Source organism: Centruroides vittatus, unplaced genomic scaffold (assembly GCF_030686945.1).
Source record: "Centruroides vittatus isolate TY-2023 unplaced genomic scaffold, ASM3068694v2 contig_166, whole genome shotgun sequence".
NCBI lineage: Eukaryota > Metazoa > Arthropoda > Arachnida > Scorpiones > Buthidae > Centruroides > Centruroides vittatus.
Window position 1 is genome coordinate 894,241 of NW_027121006.1, and position 25,496 is coordinate 919,736.

The following is a 25,496-nucleotide window of genomic DNA, read 5'->3' on the forward strand; positions in this document are numbered from 1 at the left end:
TGACTCAGGAGCAGACAAATTGTCGTATTATACCGGGACCACTCGTACGCCGTCACTGGCCAAACTCCATAAAAACGGAGAGATGTCCAAAGTTTGTCGATAAAAGGCAAACGGGCTCTTTATGTAAAGTTCGTCTTCCGACAAACATCTGTTTCGGCCACTAAGTGAATTAGGCCGCCAATTAGGCGGTCTGGCCAATGTTAGGGGAGGCTTCTTTCCGCCGCCCGGCACCTGAGGGACCACCTAAAACAGATTAAGATCCGGACAAACACCGGCTCCCCCTCCGCACCCGAATCCCTCTAAAACGGCCGCTCCTTCCCCGATTACGTCTCCTCTAATCTAATCACCTAGCCGTTTGCTCCAATTAATTAGATACTCTTCCTTCCCGCTCGCGTCGCGTCGCCTTCTTCCGTCGCGCGGCACGCCACCGCGGCGCGGACCGCTAGTCTCGGTAAATACGTCTACGCAATAATTACACGAATTAGTTCCCGGTTATTACCGCGTGTACCGACATTATCATTATAAGCGGAACGGTAATTGCCTCGCATCCGCCGTTGCCACCAAAAAAAAAAAAAAAATGGCGCGAGGACGAGAGCTCTCTTCCCCCAACACGCCCCTAACAGACCACAGAAGCAAATTAGTTTCGTGTGACGTTATTTACAGAAATAACTAGTTAATGTCCCGCTCGTTCCGGGAAAGAGCGGGTTGAATAGTTGACCCTTTCGCCCTCCCAGATACTTTTTCCTATTGTTGGCGTCTAGTTGGAAAAGTACCCGTAGAAAAGATGGCCACCGATTTAATCCCCTTCTCGGCCAGCGCCCCACTCCGATGTAGGAAGGAAACGCTTCCTACCCGATTATACCCTCGATCGATGATTAAACCCCACGCGCTAAAACACTTAAGAAAGAGAGTGTGCCGCAGACGTCCCAAAATACTGCTCGAGACGTTCTCTGTTCCGCCATTAAATTTTTGCCAGGGAGACCTACAATAGGAGCTCTCGAGCCTTTTATGTTTCGCACTCCAACGTAATGACAGTACGACGATTTCTAAAACTGGATTAAATTAGGTCTTGAAGTCCCAAAACCGAGTGTAAATTACCCTCGTACCCTACATCTAGAGGTCGTGTAGACGTCTCTTCCAGGCGTGCAACTACTAAATTCAATACTGTACCCCCTAAACTCGCCACGCTTCATATAACGAGAAGATAGAAATTCCTAATTTTTCGTTTCCCCTAACAACCCTAGACCCTTAATAGACAATACAACTCATTTTACAGACGAGTGTTTCCACCGGTAGTTCGTCAACTGCATCGCTAATTAACGCGGTAAAGGGCCCAGAGTTGACTTAAACCAAATTTATTAATAAAGACGGTAGCGTAAAAAATAGGGATGGGAAAATTTAGAAATCAAACCTAAATCGGCACCCGTTAATACAGTAGAAGTAGGGGTAGAGTATGAATCGCGTAAGAGATATTAAGGCTAATTCGTATACAACGTAGCGTACAGTAGAGTACAGTGCAATCAATGGCTGCAGTCACTTAGAGGGCACGGACTAAGGTTGGAGATTGTCCAAGGCACTGGACGACGCGCAGATTTTTACTACCGCACCCTATAACCTTATACAGTAGGGAACAGTAGCCAAATTTATCGTATTCTTAACGAACTTTGCTTAAATTTGTTATAAAGTTATCGCCGCTGTTAAAAGGAATCGCTTTGCTAGCTTTTTGGCATCTCGAAATCCCTTCGAATCTGCAAAAGTGGAGTGCCCGATCGATGCTAAACCCTTTAGCCACAGTTTACGACTCGTAACTGGTGGCGAGAGGCAATGCGGGGAAATGTGTTGTTCCTATAATCGACTTTATTCGAGAACCAGTCGAAGAGCGGGATGTTAGACGCGTAAACACGTCAATGATGCAACACCGTCACTCCGGTAGCTCGTAAGAAAAACGGAACACGTTAAATTGTTACGTGATAGATCTACTTTCTCGAGATTCGTTGCGTCATTTTTCTCCGGGCAACACTACTAACACTAATTTCTATTAGCCGCAGCCAAGAAAATTTCTGAAATAAAACTACACTTTTTGATTTGCGACGTGAAAAATTCGGCTCGCCCGTATAAGAGACGGAGTCATTAAGTAACGAACGGCTACTTTTACACAACTTTGCGGCATCATTCGCGCAGAATGCGGTTACGTATATTCGGTGAGAGGCCGTTACACGACACGATCGTTCGTCGATATTTCGGGAGGCCTGGTCCAGTTTCGTCAGCTCCGATTACAAAAGACTTACGTAACGTTTCCTAACGGGAATTTGCGACCAGATCGGAAGAGATTTGACTAACTCGACACAAGATTTCGCTCGCATGGCGCAAGAAATCATTACATCGATCGATAATGCGGATTGCGGATTGCGTTGTTATAATTCAGAATAATCCGCAACATCGCGTAGGTTAAGAATACTTTGTGACGCTCCCCATTCCCTACTACGACGAGTTTTGTCTTCGCTTTTCTCACGCTACGATCGATTAATCTGCGGGTATTTTTAGAGGGTGCACTCGGTGGGCTTATATGGTGGGTTTGTATCATTATAACCCAATTGTATGCGGGAATTTGTCTACGCCTCCCAAACCCTTATTAGAATTTTTTGCAAACACCGATCTTTCTCAATCTCACGCAATACGTAAATAGAGATTCTCGGAATGCCCGGCTACGAAATTGTCCGATCATTACGCCAATTCCCGACGAGGAAGACGTCGGTGCCAGTACGTCACAACAGCTGCGAGGATAAATAAGGGCCATCGGTGAACCCGAGGGTTCCGACCTTCACCGAACCGAGAAGACTAAACAAATGGCTTCCGTGCGGTTCCTTCTTCCGAAACGGGATTCGTCACCGGAAGGTCGTCCCCCCACGTGGTCGTCTCTAACTCCAAACCCTACTTTCCGGTACCGATCGACAATCCCGAACGGGATTGGAAATTAGGATTCTGCAGCGAGATAGAAATGCTGGCACTTTTTAAGGATTTGCGCAGCACTTAATTTGCATACGAGGAATGAATTAGAACCCAGATGGGGCTAAAAAAGCCTGCTCGTGTCACGAAAAGCAAGAAGGGAGGAGGTAGAGGAGATGTGGTTAGTGCCGCCTATTATTATTGGAACGTAAAAAGCGCAGCTTGTATTAATCGGGAGCACCCGAGTTTGGTGCGTTTCCCCCGTTCCCGGCCACAAAGAGCCGCGATTGCGCGCGCTTACACTTCAGTTAGCTCGAGTTTGGTTAGATACACAGACGGGTATCGCTCCGCATCCTCTGAATCACGGGGGAACCTGTTAAAACACTCTGTCGTGACCGGGGATATGGTAATTCGACAAAAACACTCTAGGCTTATTACACGGCCTCTCGTTCCTCCCAGAGCCGCATCTCTCGGGACGAGAAACACTCGATGGTCATCGTCGCTATCCGAAGCCACTTCTCCTCTTCCCCGTCTTCACGTTGGAAGAAGAGGAGGAGGAGGAGGAGAAACAGCGAATTCTTAATTACCCGTGACGGAGGCATATTTAGATAAAACGGGACTTGCCCGATTTAAGACTAGCGGAAAATTCCCACCCCCTTCGCGGGCATCGGGAAAGAGCCAGGAGGCAACCTCCGGCGAAATCGGGTGGAATTTTCAAACACGCCGATATTCGCCGGTCGATTCGCCCGGGCCCGCGAGCAATGGCTCGGAGCGTGCAAAAGTGTCGCGTTGTCGCGTCGCTCGACACGGTGTCGCGCGATAAATCTTGGACGCGCCGGCAACTCGTTTGGACAATTAATAAAGTAATTAATAAAAGTGCCAACATCCATCTTCTTCGGACGGAATCGGTGCCGACATCTATCGTCGAACGGTGACATTAAGGTGGCCGCTGCCAGAAGTGGATCCGGAGGAAGAAGGACGAGGAGGAGGAGAAATCGCCTCCGGTTATCCACTTAACGTGTCGAGCCCGAGGAGAAGGGCAAAACACCCAGACCGAGTGCGGACGAGTGACGAGAAAAAAAGGGTGACGGAAAAACTGGACCGCAGCAGCTCCTCCCTCTCTCGAGAAAGTCGGGAACTAATCGTCCGCAATCGGAACAACTGTAATTGGCAGGTGAGACGGGAGACGTCATCAATCACGTTTTATCTATGACAGGAATTAATCGGGAAAAAAGACAGACGTCCCGATGAAAAATTACGTTATAACTGTACGAGTATTATCGCAGCGCGCGCGCTCCGTCCGTCCCTTCCGAATCGGACCGGTTAATTGGCCCTCTCCACGCTAATGCCCGTCCATTACCCGCGCATCCGGTCCGCATTCCGGAGACGGATCGGACCCGACCGTCCCCTTTACCTACCGAATTGCCCGTTAGCGTGATCGCGCCGTCCTCCCCCGACTTAATTACGCCACGCGCGACGCCGTTGCCACTTGGCGCGCGCCGCCAAACGGCGGAGGGTGGATTTTATGATGCGAAAGGTAGTTTTCCGGGCCAGAGGACGGAAGCGCGGTTTATCCGCTGGCTTGTACTTAACGACCGTTTTATGCGCCTCCGCCGGCGGAGACGGCTGATCCTCTGCCCGAACTAAGCCCTTTTCGGTGGTTCGCGTGGAGAAGGAACATCCCGCAGACCGGCCACCGCCGGTAAATCACGCGCTCGACACTTTTACCTCCCTCACGACGCGCTCCGGCGTCGAAAGCGGCACGCGAAGCGCTGACGATGCACAATCGGCGCTCGGCGCCACCTAACAGAGCGAAACCTTCCGCCCCGCCGGCTTTATGCCGCATCGGAGACGGTCGTGTTTTATCGCCGTCGCGCACGACGTAACGCGGAATTAACCCGCCGCCGCCGAGAAATTTATGCTCCAATGTTTATCTTCGAAGGTTAATGAGGTGTGCGAGTCGTCCTCCTCAGCGCCGCGCCGCTTCCTACTCGGAGGTGTCGCGACGCCATCTCGATTGGCCGGGCCAATTCGGGACTGGCCACAACAGACGCTCTTACTCCTTTTATCTCCGGCGTTAGACGCTCCACTTTCGGTTCTTCTATCGACGAGGAGTGCCCCGAACGGCGGCGGCGCGCGCTCGCCCCCATCTCTCTTTCCAAACGGAAGCACTCCCTATTCGGGTTTTTGAACGCTTCCGGTCTTCATTCGGCGATAAATGCGGCATGCGAAATGACCGCCGGTGTGACAACAGCAGGCCAAACTCTGATTAATAACCCGTAATTTAATTAATTAGTACGTGACGTAATTAAAACACTGTTTGTGACAAACGGCCGCCATCGTTAATAAAGCATCTCTGGTCCGATCGGAGCAGATACCTCTGACACCGGCCAAAACGCCGAAAACGGGCTGGCAACACGGAGAAAAATGAATCGACATCCGCCATTTCCGGTCCAACGGACCCTCCGGCAGCGCCCCCAACTCGGACGTCGTTTATTTCTCTTTCGTATCTCGTTTGAACTTTGACACGGGTAGAAACTACGGTAGAAACTCTCTTTATTCGGTGACATTCGTCTCGGAACATGCGGTTTTCGCGTAGAATAACGTCACCGGGCCGTAGGATTGTCAGAAAAGGCAATTTCTACTCTCGCATCTTTTCGTTTCTCCCGCTGCCCGTCGGCATCAACCACTTTCCCGTCCAGCAGCAGAAAATCGTCTCGTTTGTTCACCTTCAACCACCGACGACTTCCCTGGCGAAAAATCCAGGTCGGTTCCTCCGAACGCTTCTAATCTCTTCCTACGGCGTAAAATTTGTTACAATTACATCCATTGGTCGCGATTAACCCATTTAACACCTACCCGACTCTTCGCTCCTCTCCGGTACACGAAGTAAATTGCTCGACCAATCCTGGCTTAGAAATGTTTTCGAAGTCTGTCTTCTAGGATACGATTGGGTAGTCGCCTTCTTATCCTATAAACAAGGCTCGATTAATACAACGGGCATCTTCTGGTAGACTAAGGTGGAAAGCAATTATCTCCACTCGCCAACTCCTTAAGTTTTGCACCCTCTTCCGCTTCCCGGGTGTCTTCTAATTGGTTGTATTGTTCCGTTTCGCGTTTCTACAGAAAATAAAGGAGATTATTAGGCGCACCGGGGTTGGCAAGAAAAGACGTCGCGGCATTTGGAAACTTCCTACAGGCCCTCCGATTCCAAAGCCATTACAATTCGAAAGTAGAGAGGACCCGGTGCCCATCCGCCGTATTTTGAGATTTCCGAGTATTCCGGGGGTAGAATAACAATAGGCGCACTCGAATTATCTGGTTGCACGTAAATCTACCCGCCTTTAGTTGCGCGAGCGGCTCTTAAAGCTCGATAAAAAAAAGGCTTTATGCGTGTTTTTAGCCAAGTGCTCCTGGTATAAATTACCATTTTTACTCACCCGATTTGTCCGGTTCCGTTGGAGAGAGCGCGCGTCCCCAAAGGCTATTTGCTCCTTCTCCCGGCGATCGGATTTCTGCCATTTGTCGCCGGTAGCAGCAGGTTCTTTGTAGTTGCGGCACGACCGGCTCAGCAGCTCCTTTTCCCACTGCACCTCCCCCAATCCGCCTCGCAACCTTCTTAACTTTTGATTAAGTTCCCTTTTCTCTTTGATCTCCTCTCGATACCTTTCTATAGTCGACTCCGCCACTCGGATCCTCCTTCGAAGCCAACGCTTTCTCGCGTTATCTTCCCGTAGTTTGTCTTCGCGCGACACGTTTTCCGTCCTTCCTTCGCGCTTATCTCCGACACTGGCTTCTTCCACCCTCCCCTTCTCTTCGCCTTCTAATCTCCCTCGCTTAAGCATTTTATCTATAAATTTAAATTTCGGTCGGCCGTATTGGAAATTTGGATTTTTTCCCGTCAAATCCGCTATCTCCCTTTCCTTGTTTATAAGAAGCTGTTTATATTTTGCCACTTCCGCGCGACTGGTGGCGACTAATCGATCCACCAGTTTCTCGTAACGTCTCGAAATTTCGCGCTTCTCTCTCTCGAATTTCTGTCGTAGCCCGCGCAACTCGCGTTGCCGGTCGCTATCGCGATGCCCCATTTCTTCCAACAATTGCCCAATTATCTTTTGATAATCGCCGTGCAATTTTCCGCCCTCCTCTTCCCAAAAATGATCTCGAACCGCGTGCGAAATATCCGTCCTTTCTTCGCCAACGTTAGAATTTTCGTTCCGTCGTCTGTCGTAAACGTCGTAGCTTCGGTTCTGCGATTTAACTGCCGGGCGCCGGTTGCCGGTTACGCAACTTCTAGTTAATTGCACGCTTTCTGACGATTTCGCTTCCAACTGTTGCACTTTATTGCACAATTTTTTAAGCTGGTCGTTATTTAGATTCCGTTTGCCGTCTAATCGATTGAAAAGATTCTCGAGAGATTCTACTTCTTTGTCGTACTTCGACCTTTCGGCTCGGCCCTCTTTGGCAGCTCGATCTCTTCCGCTTTCCCGAAGACCGTCCAATTCCGTCGATTCTTCTAACCTCTAAAAAACAAATATTTTAGTATCGAGGATCGGAAAGTCGGAGGATCAATCGACGATGGCCGACTGCGCCAATTTGTGTCCGTATTGTTAATTAACGGCAACGGCCTTACTCCTACGGCTATAGGAATAACACCGTCGTCGTTAGGAGGCCTCGGATCTCCTACAGGAAGAGGCTTCGCGCCTCCAATAAATTGTTTAGGTAATATACAGTAAACACTCGGTAGTCGACCGCGCAAAGCGTTTGTTCTTTTAGTTAAATTGACTTTAGAAAGCTCGTGAAACGGCTATCTCGCGCACTATTCGCGGTAAAATTGTGTTAAACACTGTTATCACACCATCCGCACCTCCATTATAACGTAACGACCACTCGGAGCCGAAGCTAAGTGACACCTTTGTAGTATCCTCGCCGCTACCGTGTAATTTTTAAGGTAAAAGTGGGAAAGAGTAATAAGACGTACAATGCCAGCTTTTACGTCCGAGTGTGGAAAATATATTCCCGCGTAATTCTGTAGAAGAATTATTAAATATTTTGCAAACCGCGTAACGCCAGCCTGCGGCTCGAAAGCCGAAGATTTCTTTAATAAAACCCTTTAAGGAGTTTATTTCTTTTTCGAGTTTTTTAGATTTTATAGAGTTTATAAGGCTACGAAAACTACAAATTCTATACTATAAAGGATCGGAAACGATTCTTCGTAAAGAGAATCGATGTTTGCGCCATTGCTACGGTACCGTAATCAATCCACTTCGGTAATTTGCTTCGTAAAAGCCACGTTAAGCTACTTGTTTAAAATATACGGCAAACGCTTAATATTCTGAATTTTTCTAATACTTTGTCTATAATTTAAGCTAAAACTCTTACGACTCTTCTTACAACGAGAACTTGCGAAAATATAAGTGTAAACCGCCACCGGTGAAGGTGTTTCGGCGCAAAAGCCCCGAGGGCTAAGCTGTGTCCGGTCGAAACGTACAGCGAACGAGCATAAATTCCCAAATTAATACTTAAGTAGAGGATGTTAAAATTACATAGATACCATTATTTAATTCGTAGATTGATCTTTAAAGGAAATTTGGCGAGAAATTAAAAATTGCATTGTTTGAACGTGTCTTAATTCGGTCGTAGAATCATTGTTTAACGTAACAAAAAATTTCATTATTAGGAAAGATTTTCTGCAGCGGAACGTCCCGCTGCAGAAAATCTCCGGCCGACGGTCCGCCGCTCTGGGGGTTTTGGGATCAAATCCGGGCAAACTACCGGCGGAATCTTTCGTGGGCGATAACTCCCCGATACGTCGGCCCGTTGTCTATCGATCTGTATCCCCTTTTTCGTACGCGTCGTGGGCACGACGTGTACGGAAAAAAGGAAGCGCGTCACGAAACCCGATCTCGGTTACGCTACGCCGTAGACGGCCGGATGGCCGAGCGGTCAAAGTGGCGGCCTTCCGTTCTGCGGGAGTCGGAATCGAATCCGAACGGATGGAGAGATCCCCGGGAATTGGTCGGACGTGTCGGGCCTCGTCCCTTACCACCCGGCCGCCCCGTGGTGGGTCTAGCCGAATTGGTAATGGGCCGGCCGAAAGAGTGACCGCGGGGACTGCTTCGTGGCGGAACGAGTTTAAAAAAGAAAAAACGCTACGCAGTGTCCATTAGGAGTATACGTCGGTAATAGTAAAGAAGAGCGTAGTGGGGACTCGAAAAATAATACGTAAATTTGAATGTTTGGAAAAACGAGAAAATAAAATGCGCGATTTAACGCGATTTAGAAACGACGAAATTATCCATTCGTACCAATTCGAGTATTCGTTTTCTTAATACGAATGTAATTTAAGTTACAAACGCGAAAAGAAATTTTCTCGGATATTTGCGGTACTCGATCTTTCGTCTTTTCAATATTATCCTTTTGTTTCTTTTCTCGAGGCGCCTCTAGTGGCCAGTTTCGAATGGCGGTAATTTTACAGCGTGGTTTTGTTTACGTTCGGGTACGCGTGTTCTCTTTTAGTGACCGCTTACTTAAAGGTTTAAATCGAGTGTTGAGGTCGAAATGCCTCTTCTCGGGACGGCGATCTGCCCTTTGTTAACGGAAGACGTTCTTCGTCGATGTCGCCGTGCGGGAATTATCAGTGTACTGGATTTCTTGTCCACCGACTCCGAAACTCTGTGTATGAAATGTCGGCTCTCTTATAAGGTAATTTTTATCGAAATATGGCATTTGAAGTAATGAGTTTTTGTATAACGTTCTTACTACTTCTAAGGATGTGGTAGGCATTAATCACGTTCTACAAGCTCGGTACGCTGCTTTTCCTCAAAATGCTCTTCATTTATACGAAGAACTACTCTCCTCTCTCGCCATTTTTACTACTGGATGCTCCAGGTAATTATTGTATTTATTCAAATTACGTTTATTCTTTCTTATCGTAAAACTTTTGCATAAATACTCGGAAATTTACATTGAAAATTACATAACTAACTTGATGTCGTTTATTTTACTAGGTCCTTTTTGGTTAACGTCGCCCTAGGTGCCGAGATGGCGGCTCGTCTCCGATTCCGGAGAGAGACGGCGGGACGCGCGTTCTAACCTAACCTAACCTATTCTAATAAATTACCGCGATTATTAGCAACCGAATTATTAGAATGGGTTGGGTTAGGTTAGAACGTGCGTCCCGCCGTTTCCCTGCCGGAATTGGAGACGAGCCGCCGTATTGGCACCTAAGGTGACGTTAACCGACGATATAGTGTGCCGCGAGACCTGCGTGACAAAACTTTTTCGGGAAAAAGAGATATAATTATGCTTCCGTCTGCCGCCCGAATGCTTCCGTTTGGTAAACGACCTTCCCGGTAAACTTGTGAAGTTCCGTGTCGACGTTTTGATGTCGTGGATGTCTTCGATTTGACGACCGCGTTGTTATTTCTGTCGTTTTGAATTTTGGTAAAAAAAAATTCTGTGCCGTCGTGACGACCTTTCGGCTCGTTTTTATTCTGCGGCGATATTTTTCGAACGGGCCCGTTACCTTATTTTCTGGTCGTTTGTATTCCGAAGTAAAGACCGACGAATCCGTATTGTTTATTTTTTGCGTCCGACTTAATTTATTGTCGGTTGCGAGTTTGAGATATTTGAAATTGTTTATTTTTTTAACCGAATTTAATTTAGATATAGCATTGTATCTTGATTTCTTTTAATTGGAATTTTCTATATAATTGCACTTTTTATTTTTACTGGTAGATCGTTACCCTTTGTGCAAGTTTTGATTTGTTGCAGAGTCGAATTTGACCGCGTTCCGCCCGTTTGTGCGTTTGGATCCCGTGCGGTAATAATTACGTCGTCGGCATAAAGCCGTAGATGGCTGCCGTCGGTATTTGCGAATGTATGTTTATAAATAAATTGAATAAAGTGGAGGTTAACGTGGAACTTTGGGGTAATTTTTTGGGCGTAATAAGCGATTTACGTGTTTCCTTACCGGTTCTAATTGTGTGATTTTGATTACCCGAGTAACTCGATGGCCAATTTGACGTTAAGAAAGACGTTGCGGCAAAGTTTGGAATTCTTACGAGTGGTTTATCGGTCGTAATAACAAATAGATTATGAAATTAGTCTACGATGCGAGACTTACGGGAAAATGTGCTAAAACCCCTTTACGTCGACGTAGACGAAGCAGTTTTAATGCTCTTAATACGAATTATTGATGAATTATTGCGGAAACTGGAACTTTTTAGTTTTGTTTTTTATCGATTTGAGATCGATCTCGTCGTGCTTTAGATGTGTCGACCTTACGGAGACGTAATTGTAGACGAGCCTAAAGTATCTGCCGTTTGTTATTTACGGAAAAATGAAATTTTTAAATAAATCTCTCTCGGTCCGAATCCGCCGATTATCTACGATTATCCGCTATCGTTACAATAGTATTTTGGACTTGGTATTGTCGACGATTGTTTCTAAAATCCGTGTCGATTAAATCGTATTTAGTTAAGACTCCCGATCGGAAAAATTTTTTACTATTTCGCGGGTTATCCTATTCGTTTTACCTTCGTAACGGTCTTTCCTCGAAGAAAACGCCGTAAGAGGTATTTAGTCTGAGAACGGAGTACCTTTGATTTTAAATTTTATAAATATATAACAAAAAGTTCTTAATTGCTTACCTATCTTAAAACTTGCACGTAACCTTTCGAACCGGCAAAAATATTTGAATCTCCGATACTTTTGTCCGTAGATCGTCCTCGGGATACGCAAAAATAATTTTCGAAAATTTGAACGCAATATATTTAAATACGTATTTTTCTCGAGAATTTAAAGATTTGTAAAAATAAAAATAGAATAATTGTGTATAAAATATTTTAAGTGTACAAAAATCTTGGAATTAATAATATGTAATAATGCAAATAAATAAAAGCTTTTGTTTTATATTCCCATTTATTGCATTCTTGTATAGCTGTTTCCAGGAGGTTGGGATAACTTTGACATCTCTTGCATTAATACACTTCTCTCTAATTACTTACTTTTGTATTTCAAATTTTTGATAATCTTTCTGTGAGTCAATAATTTAAGCATTAAAATTTACCTTACAATTTAAATTTTACATCTATACTATTTGTCATAATGAAGTCTGGTAACACCCAAGAATTTTCAGGGATTTTTGTGATTGTGACAATTGATGTTCTCTGGGAGATTTCAACATTTTTGCATTTCTACCACTTCTTCATTTCTAAGCATATGATTTTCACATTTCTTTAATTTAGTTTTAAAAGATTAACCTTTACTAGTCCAACACAACCAAAACAAAAGTTTCATTTATAGCATTAAATGTCTGTTAGATGCATTATGCAATTATCGGGGTTTTCTCCACTTTGAATTGTGCTGTTCTTTAAAAAATGTAACTAAATAGGAGCGAGTTACCCATAGAAAGTATATAATCTTTTATTGTATTAATACAGTTATATATGTAGTACTTTAACCTTCTTGGGATGAGTTATGATATAATCGAGCATACTCTTGCCACCTAATAAACCTGTATTTTGTGTCTAATCCTTTGGAGTATACCATTCCTTGTCTTTGATAGCCGTGATGTTAAGTTAAGAACATATATTAATACTAGTTTAGAGCTATATTTATTAGTAGTTTTTTGTTTGAAAACAGAAATTTTAAACTCCTGCTTTTGCTTGGTTTGGTTTAAAATTGTGTGACGTTAATCGTTCAGGTTAGACGAGATTCTCGACGGCGGAATCTACGCCGGAGAAATAACCGAAATCGTCGGTCCTCCCGCGGCCGGAAAAACTCAGGTAAAGTCGTTTCTTAATTTTAAAAAGTGACGACTCGTGAAAAATTAAACTTCGGACTAAAAATGAATTTTCAGTTGTGTCACAGTATGGTAACTTCGGTCTGTTTGGAGACTCGACATTCCGCCCTGTACGTAGACGCCGGAGGAAGTTTCTCGTGTCGGAGGATTGTCGACATGTTAAAAAGTCGAAACGTATCTCAAATGGTAAATTTTTAATACAGATTATAATAATTGTATTAAAAGGTAGTTATTTAAATACAAATTAAATTGAGTATTTTTAATGGCACCATAATACATTTTGGTAAAAAGTGGCTTATAAACATTTTTAAACAAATATAAATAAAACCTTTTCACACAATTCTTACAAAAAATACAGAATATTTTTGAAATATCTGACAATACTTTGCAAGTGCATTCTTCTTATCAAACAAATGAAAAGTTTCTGGCTTTGATGATAGCTATACTTCAATAGTATCACAATTTAAAAAAATTTCCGCCGCCTTGCACTTTGTAGGTTTGGCCGTGCTCCCGGAAGAATGGCACAATGGTGAGGGATGGACTTACACATTGAGATTGGACCACCCCTACAAAATTCCCAGACCAATCTGGAACTCAAGTTGTATTTTCTTCAGACTTTGGCCATAAGTAATCAAAAATAAATCTGTACAGAAGCATTTCAGATCGATATTTTTTTAATATGACAGATAGAACATCTGTCATTGGAAGTATAACAGATGTTCTATCTGTCATACTTCCAATCTTTGTGGAAGCACTTCCGTTAACAAGACTGGCCTGCCAGTCTTAAGACAAATGATGCCGACTATATGCCATTAATGGGTACGTTTGGTAGACTCGACGGTTAAGTGCGGTGGCTGTAACTGTTAGGAAATGGTAACGAATCTGCCTTATGATGAATTAAGGGTAGACAAGAGTGGTCAGTGGCATTATGGTAGCTTTTGCTCGTTCCCACAAATTTAAAGACATTTGAAGAAGTAAATTAAATTTATATTTTGCAATTATCTGATTTTAGTTTCTAATAATTGTGTATGAGTGGATTAATACCATAATTCACCTCTTTATATTCATAAATAATACTTCTCTTATATGGGTGCAGCCATCTTCAGTTTCAAAGTATTATTTTGGCAGAGGGCATTTGGCCAAAAGATGTCGGACTAATCTGGAACTGTCACGTTTGCCGAGTGCAGATAATGTGCAACAATGCGAGATAAATGCCCAACGAATCCCAATATTTTGGTTTCACCCAAATTTAGAACTAGAACTTGTTTTCCAAAATATTTTTTTCTCAGAACAGTACTTTGATTTTTATTTTATTTAATAACTTCTAATTTTACTAAATTTTTTTAGGATGCTGACAATATACTTCAAAGAATTCACACAGTGAATGTGTACGATGTCTTCGAACTCATGAAATTATTAGAAGATTTAAAAATTCGGTTATGTTCCCAAGTAAGTATTGATCAATTATATTTATTTTTTTAGTATATTTTTTCTAGTCTGAAAATGTCAGATTAACACTTCTATGTCATTGCAGAGACAGTTTTCCCTTTTCTAGAATGCTGTCTCTGCAGAGATGGACATACAGTCAAAAATGTTAGTGAAACATTGTTTAACCACTTGTTCAAAGCATTTTATTACAAATTTAAAAATGTATATATTCAAATTTGTCATACTTATTACTGATGTCTACATACAAAAACACATGCATACAACATAGAAAATATTGTATTGATCACTCTTGAGCAAATAATATTTTAATTGCAAATGTATTAATTAGAATGCCTCTTTTTGTAGATCCGACGATCTCGTGGTTGGCATTCTGGCTTGTTTCTAAATATATAATTAGTATGTCGTATGCATCAATATCGGTATTGTCTGATGTTCGGTTTTCCTCGTATAGTGTGCCATTTAAAATACAACTTGGAAGTAACGTCGTACTAGGTAAATTTTAATCGGAGGTATTTTTTAAAACGTGCATTAAATTTTAATATAGTACTGATGAACCCTTAAAATGTTTGATATGCTGACATTCTCTACTCTTGATACTCGAATGGTCACGACCTTCGCAAATATAACACAATGAAATTTGCCGGAAATCTACCTTCGGTTTACTGACATTATGCCTCGTGTTTGACTTCGTAGCAAAATTGTGAGGATCAATTAATTGGAAATATGCATTTAATCACATATACGAAAATATACCTATTTAATAATAATTGTACTTGTGTTTCCTACTTTGCAGATTTTGACACCGTACAGGAGCTTAAAACTTGTCATTTTGGATTCGGTTGCCGTGGTTATCTCTCCCCGCCTGGGCGTACAGAACTCTGATGGCCGTGGATTAATGGTGCATTTAGCATATCTGCTGAAGACTCTCTGTTCTGATCATGCGCTAGCAGTTGTGGTAAGAAGATATATGCACATTTATAAAGTTTATTATGGAAACTGATTGCATTATTTATCTTAAACACAATAACTATAACAGAAGTTTTAAAATTTAGATTTGCAACAACACCGTTCGGGGAGATGACGGAATATTTAAACCGGCGCTCGGACAGTACTGGAAATTTGTTCCCTCGGTCGCCCTGCAGATGGAGAGAGATTCTCGGGACGGGGACTTGCACTCGAACGTCAGAAAGGTCACCGTGACGAAGAGCTGCCGACAGGTAATTTAGAAAATATGGCAGTCCGTAAAGATGATCGAACGATACTTTGAATGACGGATGCCGTACGATGTGGTTCAATCATTCTCTCAGAGACATGCTGTGATAAGTTCACTTGTTAAAGAGCTTCTTTCCTCAAATTTTTCTGAAAGTTAAGCATTTTTAAATTAAATTGAGAAAATATTTGCACAATTTAAAGACTGGAACACTATAAACATTCAATAAACTATTTTAATAACTAGTTACCTCAATACCATTTCCTCGTTTATCAATAATTCTGTAGTTATTTAGGGTTCAAAGTGATACAATTTTCATATTTTATATCTTACCCAAGATAATAAGTCATACAGACAAGCGTAATGATAAAATTACCAAAAATTATCCACAAAAAAAATACACAAACACTATTATTAAATTAGAATGATGTTTTGCAACAGAAAACAATAGACAGGAAACTACTTAGCATTATGCATGAACGATAAACACACAATGCGTCTACAGCATTGTCATTAAGGTAATTGCGGGAGAACGGAATTATTTAGATTTAGAAAGAAGTGATTAACAGAATAAGGAGTTTGTAACTCGTTGTTTAAATTCAATTTCCTCGGCTCTCGTTTCGGGCAACATTTTATTATGCAATGTCAAATTTCCGCACCGGCAGTCATAATGCATATACACTTATAATGTAAATTGAATTGTTTTGTTACGCATTGAAACGTAGAGATATAAAATTTTGGCATTATCTTCTAGCAGTTTTGGAAATTGTAATTATACTTAATTAGCATTAGCAGATTTTCATAACTTTTATAACTTTTTGAAATTGTGTTCCTAGAGAAGTTAATGATTTAATATCAGACTTTTATGGATTATAGATTGTCCCAAAAGTATCCAGACTTTTCCATAATTGATGGTTCGACATTTATGTATGCTTCGAAAACAATTTCTGGCTTCTTTCCTTATATACAAATGTAAAACCACAGAAAATTTACATCTGCTAGAATTACAAAACCGGAATAAACCAAGCTTTTCATTGTGTGACTTTGAAGGATCAATTGGCTGTATCCAACTAAAATAGCTCAAAACTGTCTTCCTGTTATATTTTCCCCCCTCCGTCTATGTTCCTGTTTTAGATTTTATTTGGCAAGTAGATGATTTGTTGCATTATTCTTATGATCTGTTACTTCATGTTAGCAACATTTGCATTTTTTTATTTTATTATAGAAGTTTATTTTCTTCCTTTAAAGTATTTTATTTAGTTTTATCTAAAAACAATAAGAAACTTGTGTTATTTAATTAAATAATTTTAAAATTGATAAACTAATCAAAACCCTTATTCAATTAATAAATATGCCAAATTTACATGGACAGCAAATCTGGATAACTAATTTTCATTCTTTAAATCTTTCATTTCACAACACGAATGCTTTAGGGCAATATTTTCTATTCACGACTGCACTTGCGAGACCTGTCTGGTATGTCGAAGATCTTTGTTTTTGCTCCGCTCAACTCCCACGACCTCGGAGTTCTTTCCCAATTTATTTTAAATTTCTTTTATAGGTCTGCTTACTTAATCTTGTGTGGTTACTCCTCTGCACTATTCTTATGCTTTTAAAACCCTATTGGGTAACATTCTCCTTGTGGTTTCTAAATATATGTAATTCTTTTCATGTGCAAATGCAGAGTGTATCCTGATGTACTTTTATCATTCTTTGGTGCCAACGTATAACTGAACCAACGGAGAAAATTTTAGAATTAAGTAGTAGAATTCAACATTCGGTGCTGTCCAATGTTCACTCAATTGTAAGACCGAGAATACGTATTAGTTAACACAAACATTTTGTAAAAAAAGATTCGACTTAAATTTAGTTTCCCAAATGCAGTCAAACCTCAGTATAGTGCAACGATTTGTATACCTCCTAATATCTAGTTCTACACTTGATTTCTTTTAAACAGTAGTAAGAGTCTATATAGAACTGCAGTCACAATATCCTATACAGTCGAAAGTTTAGTAGTTAATGGATACTGAAAAGTTTTCTATCTAATATTTATGGGAAAGATTCATTTTCATATACAGTCAAACCTTGGGTTTCAAATGCCTTAATTTTTGATCAGTTTGGTTTACAAACAAGATTTCGAATGCCATATTTGCCCCGGTTGCTGCACGATAACTCGGTTGCCGAACGAGGCGCTCGGAAAGAGCCAACCGTAGATTAGACACACGGGCAGTCAAATCCATATACTTCCCGTGTTAAAGAAAGTCGACGGGCCGATCTCTCGACGACAAGACTACCGATTCGTAAGTTAGCGGTGCCGAGATCGTCTGGCGTCGTCAGACGTCACGATACGAACCGTCGACGGCATTATTCAAATTAGATTTTGGCGTGCACGTGGGTAAGATACTAACTATACTAAACGTACTTCCATTTTTTGATACGCATTGAAATTGATTTTAAATCAAATTAATAAATAAGAATTGATATTTGTATCCACTGATGAGGCTAGAACAAGGCAAAATGCATATGCAAGAAAAAAAAAAAAAAACCATAAAATAAATGTTTATTTCTCGATTGTTAGTAGGTCTTTGTCGTAGGTCTCTCGAAGCCGGAATAGAAAGTGTGTTTTATTTACTCGTTAAATCGTTCTAAGAAAGGTCTATATTTAGAATTATACTTTTTTGATGTAAATAAAAACTGTATTAATTGGCATTCAACTAATATAAATGATATCTGCAAATCTGTGTTTAAAGGTGTTAACTCAAATTAAATAACAAAAATTTACTAATATATTATTATATATAATAATATTAATATTCAATAATACTAGGTAGCCAGTTAATTAAAACTAAAAATAATAAAATAATACAGATATCCCTCGATTAATGCAGTTAATTAATACCTCGACGCTACCGTGTCAAAATTGCATTAATCAAATATGATGTGTATGTTAAGTAAAGATGACCGTTAAAGCTGCATTAATTAAAATTTCTGCTGCCTATACAAAAGGGATTGCTACAATTAATTTTGCACGTTAATCAAATCCCGTGTTAATCAAAGGATATCTGTAATTGAAATTGTGGGTTTTCCACCAAAACTGAAACTAAAATTAGAAATAAGATCAAAATTAAAATCAGAGCAATTTAAACATAATATTTTGGAAAGTGTGTATAAAGTACTTGTCTTGATTGATTTAGTTATATTTCATCCAGGCAGAGTTGAATCTCTATTTACAGCACTTTTTTGTAAAATAATGGTTTTGGTTTCGATTGGAAGTGACAGAACATTTACTTTATATATATATATATATATATATAATATTACTAGCTGACCCGGCCACGCGTTGTTGTGGCTCAAAATGTATCTATTATAAATGTATAACACTTCCCCCGTGGGGGGAATTTCAAAAAATCCCTTCTTAGTGTACATTCTCTTGACGTACCCTATTAATTAAAACGCATCTAAAATAGTATAATAAAAGCCGAGTTCTTCACAGTAAGCTTTAATCCCGTCACTTTTCCCGCTGGGGAATATCGAAAAATCCCTTTTTAGTGTATATTCTGTTGACGTAACCTATTAAAACGCAATTAAAAAACGCAAAAAACCGCATGTAAAATAGTATAATAAAAGCCGAGTTCTTCACAGTAAGCCTTAATCCCGTCACTTTTTCCCGCTGGGGAATATCGAAAAATTCCTTTTTAGTGTATATTCTGTTGACGTAACCTATTAAAAAGCAATTAAAAACGCAAAAAACCGCACGTAAAATAGTATAATAAAAGCCGAGTTCTTCACAGTAAGCCTTAATCCCGTCACTTTTCCCGCTGGGGAATATCGAAAAATTCCTTTTTAGTGTATATTCTGTTGACGTTACCTATTAAAACGCAATTAAAAACGCAAAAAACCGCATCTAAAATAGTATAATAAAAGCCGAGTTCTTCACAGTAAGCCTTAATCCCGTCCATCTCCCCCCACTGGGGGGAATTTCGACATGTATATTATATAAAAACACGTGCGTATTCGAATGCAACGTTGTGTCAAAATTTCAAAGGAATCGGTGGGAACAAACGAACGTTATATTTTATTTATATAGATAGATAGAAAATGATCTGCTTCAGTCCATTCTCACAGAAAAGCAAACTTACGTCGTCGGAAGTTAGCGCCATCTGTTGGACATAAAAAGCCTTAATTCATATATAAATATATTTTTGAAAGGGGGGAAATGGTGTAGGGGTATGAAAAATAGATAGTAGCCGATTCTCAGACCTACTGAATATGCATATAAAATTTGGTAAAAATCGGTAAAGCCGTTTCGGAGGAGTACGGTAACTAACATTGTGACACGAGAATTTTATATATAAGATATTACATTTGTAGGCATTTTTATGTATGAAATATGGCTAAAAAGGTAAAAAAAAAAAAAAGACTTTGTTTTGGATTGGATTAACCCATTCCATATTGTTTCTTATGGGAAAATTTGTTCCAATTTGAGAGCAAATCAGTTTTTGAACAACTTTTAGGAATAAATTAAGTTCAAAATTTGAGGTTTGACCGTATTTGTTAGCTCTTCACGAGAATGCCGAATCGAGGTTTGACCCAACTAGAAATAAAAAATAAATTTGTTGTCAATAGTTTAGTCATTTGCAAAATTTATATCTTTTGGGTTGTTTTCGGGATTATTTCCCCAACAGTTAGAATAATTAAGAGCAAATGGAATAGATCGAAGTTTCAATAAACTCTTGCAAAACAATAAAAAATTAAAATGTTTAAAATACCTAAACACGACGAGTGCAAATACTCGATTTTCTCCGACTTCGAAGCGGTCGACACGAGACGAGCGGAAATCCTCGGACGACAATACTTTTATTAAACAGTTATCACCGTATGCATTACGCTACAAATAGCCTCCTCGGTGGTTACTCTGTTTAACAATATTCGGGCTTTTATAGTTAATAAATACATCCCAACATGCATCGGTGCTTACTCCCGTATTCAAATTAATTGTATTTGCATAGCTACTGATACAATAATGTTCTACAAACCGTCTTATGAATACATTATCTATTTTATGAAGAATCTTTACATTATTACGGTCAATAGTGCACATATTATTATTACAATGCCGGTACCGTGGAGATTCTGTTCTTTTAAGACGTACCGCCGCCTCGTGCTCCTTCGATCGTACGCCGAGTTTTCTACCCGTTTCGCCGACATAAATTTTTCGGTCTGGACGTGTGCATTGTAGTTTGTGGACCACACCGGCACTCTCCAATGGATTCTCTGTTATAGTGCTTCCTTTATTAATTAAATAAATGAATTTATCAAATCGATTACATTGTTTACCTATTAATTCTATTGGATAATTATATAATAAACATTTATATTTCTCATACAGATTTTTAATATATGGTATATCGACGAACACTTTATCTATTTTTTTTATCTTTAACATTGTATCTAGTATTCATATAAACACGATGCCATTTTCGTATATGCTGTCTCGGGTAATTATTTAACAAATATTTTTTATAAACATTTACAAGTTCCATATCTATGTATTTTTGCAAGGTAGTTCTACTATGTGTGTTTTGTAATTCCATAACAAATACATTACGTTTTATTTTTTCCGGATAATACGATCTGTAATTTATTACTTTATTAATATTACATGTTTTCTTGTACTTACGAAATAACAGTTTTTCTTCCTGTCTTGTTATTATCACATCCAAATATGCTATCTCATTAGGTGTCTACTTCTCACAAGAAAACTTAATATTATCGTTCGGTGTGTTCGCATAACTTTCGGCATTTCCTGCCGTAGTAAAGTCGGAATCATACGGTATTAGTATATCGTCGACATATCTCGCATAAAAGACTATACCTTTTAATTGAAAAATTGTTTCGTCAATCGGGATCGTACAGATTTCCACCGACTTCGGGCCGACGTAATAATATGTGTACTATTGACCGTAATAATGTAAAGATTCTTCATAAAATAGATAATGTATTCATAAGACGGTTTGTAGAACATTATTGTATCAGTAGCTACGCAAATACAATTAATTTGAATACGGGAGTAAGCACCGATGCATGTTGGGATGTATTTATTAACTATAAAAGCCCGAATATTGTTAAACAGAGTAACCACCGAGGAGGCTATTTGTAGCGTAATGCATACGGTGATAACTGTTTAATAAAAGTATTGTCGTCCGAGGATTTCCGCTCGTCTCGTGTCGACCGCTTCGAAGTCGGAGAAAATCGAGTATTTGCACTCGTCGTGTTTAAGTATTTTAAACATTTTAATTTTTCATTGATTCTAATAACCGATCCTATTGTTTTATTTATTTTAATATCTAGCAAAACAGTTTATCGAAACGTGCTGTGTTCAAGCAGTACACTAACAAACTTGTCTTATTTAAGTGCAGCAAGGAAGAAATTTATCAGTAATTCTGAAATTAAGAACATACTTCTTTACATGCAAGAGTTGATTGATAAATAAGGTCTCTATTTTTACAAAATTAATTTGAGAAGAGATTGAATGATCAGTCAAATTTTAATAGTAGTCAAAAATTATTTATCTTTCTCTTGTGTTGATTTGATTAGCTACTTTTTCATTCCATGTAAACTGGCAGCTTGAACTTTGGCATCTGACAAAAAGCATTGGCCTTCACCTTTAATTTTGAGAACGATCAAAGTGTGACGGTGTCCTATCCGGACCGCAAGTGCAAAGAATTGCCCTAACAGATTTCTCGGACGTCTGTGCCATTTATTTGCCGTGGCACGATCACGTGTTATCGTGTTACGAGGAAAAGACTGCAGAATACGGTTGTAAATATATTAATACGTATCTCGAGTATGAAGTTTAACAATACTTCCCAATAGGCTTAAAACAGTCGCATGGAAAATGGAGAAACGGTGCTAAAAATTTAATTATTGCTTGCTGCATTTTTTCATAGAACAAGGTAGGCACATTTGATCGTTAAGCAATGGTGCAAAGCAGCAAACCGAGATCGGACGGTGACTAACTCGTGACCGTCACACGGCGATTAGCGTATGTTTTCGTCCCCGTATCTTTCAGAATACTGCAGAAGGAAATCTTATCTACGAATCGATCCTCATACAGCCAATCTCGACAGTTTTTGATTGTAGCTTGTTTTATGTCGACAAGAAACATTTCTTATTTTTTTCAAAGTTTGCTGGTCAGTAATTTGATAACGAGCACGTCCGACGCTCGAGAAAAGCTTGTAAAATAAATCCGACTCGTTTCTAAAACAAATTTTAATAAATTTCTCCGATTTCTTTTCTTTTCTAGTTTGTACCAGTTTCCACCAAAATCAGGATCTCTCTTTATGGAATCGAAACCACAGATGACGAGCGAATTCCTATTGGGTAACTGCAATTATTTACATTGTGATTCTTTCCAAAAGGTAATAATTCAATAATACTAAACAGCATCCCACATAAAATCAGACTCGCTTGCCAGAAATGATACTGATAAATAGAAAAAACTAAAATCTAATAAGTGTCTAACAATATTCAAATGTCTGGAAGCTTGCAGATGATGATACAATTATTTTTACTTTCTTTTTATGTTACAGATGATAATGAAAGTGGTGTTCTTATGCAGCTGTGTACTTTTGTGTACAAATAATAATGTTTGGACCAATCTTACATAAAATAGCCTGCCGACATCTATAACCTCATTGCTTCTACCAATGTTTTCCTTTGGTTTACGTACGGTTCCGCGATTGGCCTCGTGTACTTTTTCTTTTTAAATATCCTCTATAAAATTTACGTCGTCTCGTTTGGGCCAGTTTTAAATGGGACACTCTGTACGCACTGCTGCATTTATCTAAGGAGATATTTTGCCAATGGATCGAAACTTTGGGAGGACTACAAATTATATTTTTGATAATGCCATTTCTGTTCAGTTTTGAAAGTAGGTTAGTTATCTGAAAACAACCTAAAAATGTTTTTTGAATTTGTAAAATTAACTGATTTTATATAAAGGTTCTCCACAAAGTATACAAAATAGTTTTATTTTTAGTAAATTTTGAAATTGAGGTATGATTCTTATCTAGTAATAAGTAAAACTAAATAATGCAAAATTTACATTACAAACTATGCTAACATAATGGAGCTTAAGAATTTTAGTGCAACAGAACATTTTTAATGTAATTTGATTAGTTTTTTAAACGTTACTTTTCCATTTGTGAGGACCTAATGATCAAATAATTTATGGAATTATTAGATTTCCCATTTGAAGAGAAGAGATAGAGAAGATCTTTAATACAGTTTTAAATCGACAATTCGTTTGTGTGACAATTAGGGGTTGACAAAATGAAAAACTTGTTTCTCATTTGCCTACCATCATGCAAGGGATAGACTAAGGCCAAGACTCCACTAGCATAAAACCCCTCGCCGTAAAATCCTTTAATCACGTGACCGTGATATTTTACTCCCGAGCGGGTAGTAAAACCAGAGTAAAAGCAGTCGAGCGGTGTTCGACCGTTGACGCGAATACGGCACCGTCCACCGATCGAAAGTCGGCGAAGTCTAGGTCGTTGTGACACGGTGCAAAAACGGCGGAAAACGAGCTTTTGTGTATATTCTCTCGTGGCTACTCTAGAATAGATCTGGAAAGATTTATCGAAAACATCCGAAAGTATTCACGTATCTACGACGAGAGGTATCCCGATTATAATAACGGATGCCTAAAACACGCGATATGAACGGCCAAAGGAAAATCCTTCAATTTAGAGGAGTATAAAATAAAAAAGCTAAGCTTATAAATGCTGTATATTATCTTAATAATATAATAATAAAAGTCAATATAAGAAAGTAAAGATATTATTTTTACTACATTTGTAATTATAGTACAGAAAAAACTCGTAGAATATAATCATTGTCTTTATATCGATATATCACGTATACAACCGTAATAGTACTGTTGCCATAAAAAGCTTTGCTAGCCAGACCACCACGATCCCCGTGCAAATGCAAATGGGTCACGTGATTAAAAATTTTTACGGCGAGGGCTTTTATGCTAGTGGAGTCGCGGCCTTACTAAGACGAGACTGTGACAAAAGTGAGTAATAGTTGTCGAATGAAAATGTAGTTAACCGGCATATAGAAACAGAATGGTGTCTACAGTTGTCGGTACTGCCGTGGAATGATGTCACGTCATTAAAATACTTGTGAATGTAAAAGTCAAACTGGCTGACGTTCATAGCAGATTATCAGCAGTTTGGCGAATTGACCCTATCACTCTAATATCTTCAATTGGGGCAGCAAATTTTCCGAAAGCAGAGAGACGGTCACGTTTGTCGGCGGAATCGTCGGTGACCGAGAGGAACATTTGCCGTAGAGGTGCTCGTTTTGGATGTTTGGCACGTGAATGTGTGTGTTCTAATCGGAGCCATTGAAATAAGTGTTGAGAGCATTATTCACAAACACTTATTATTTTTGAAAGCATGTGCATGATGGTTTCCTAAAATGCTTACCTTTGAACAGAAGAGAGATGTCAGGAGGGATCATCAAGGCCCATCTGGAAAGGTTTCAAAGGAGTCAGATGTTTTTGGATGCCGTATTGGCACGTGATGACTGTTTATCATTTCACCCTAGAGACAAAATGGTTGAGCTTGCAATCTGGTTTGCCTCCACTGAAAAAACTTCAGGATACAGTTTTTTTTGGGATGCAGAAAGTATTATCCCAATTGATTTCCTGTCACGCAGTGCTACTTTGAATGCACAGTACTACAATTCTCTACTTTTCGGGCACTGTTTCTCCATTCGCTAAAAGTGACCCGAAAACATCAAAGGCATCCCTATTTTGCACAATAATGCACAACCTCCTATAGAACATCTGACTGTTGCAATGTTAAACTTGGCTAGTGGAAAGTGCTCGGTCGTCTGCTCCACGATCCGAATTTAGCCCCTAGTGACTTCGTTTGTTTGGTCCGTGAGCACCCGGGTGTAACGAAATTCTTATCTGACAGAGCTCCAGAAGCGGGGTGCGTGTTTGGGACAAAAACTTCTAAGCTGCCGGCATCGAAGAGCTACTCCGATTGCTGCAAAAAGTGTATCGAT

At 39.8% G+C, this 25,496-nt stretch overlaps 2 protein-coding genes across 2 annotated transcripts; one reads left to right on the forward strand and one right to left on the reverse strand.

Annotated features, from left to right (window-relative positions):
* Positions 1 to 5,817: 5,817 nt before the first annotated feature.
* Positions 5,818 to 7,216, reverse strand: LOC136968940 (uncharacterized). The gene is made up of 2 exons (XM_067263011.1): positions 6,387 to 7,216; positions 5,818 to 6,066 (listed from the first exon to the last, which is right to left on the reverse strand). The coding sequence occupies exons 1-2, from the start codon at positions 7,032 to 7,034 to the stop codon at positions 5,962 to 5,964; spliced, it is 753 nt and encodes a 250-aa protein (XP_067119112.1). The 5' UTR covers positions 7,035 to 7,216; the 3' UTR covers positions 5,818 to 5,961.
* A 2,257-nt stretch (positions 7,217 to 9,473) lies between these two features.
* On the forward strand, positions 9,474 to 23,439 carry Rad51D (Rad51 recombinase D). Its single transcript, XM_067263008.1, has 9 exons — positions 9,474 to 9,651; positions 9,719 to 9,837; positions 12,656 to 12,737; positions 12,812 to 12,940; positions 14,102 to 14,203; positions 14,997 to 15,158; positions 15,256 to 15,420; positions 22,720 to 22,796; positions 23,006 to 23,439. The coding sequence occupies exons 1-9, from the start codon at positions 9,508 to 9,510 to the stop codon at positions 23,007 to 23,009; spliced, it is 984 nt and encodes a 327-aa protein (XP_067119109.1). The 5' UTR covers positions 9,474 to 9,507; the 3' UTR covers positions 23,010 to 23,439.
* The last annotated feature ends 2,057 nt before the right edge of the window (positions 23,440 to 25,496 follow it).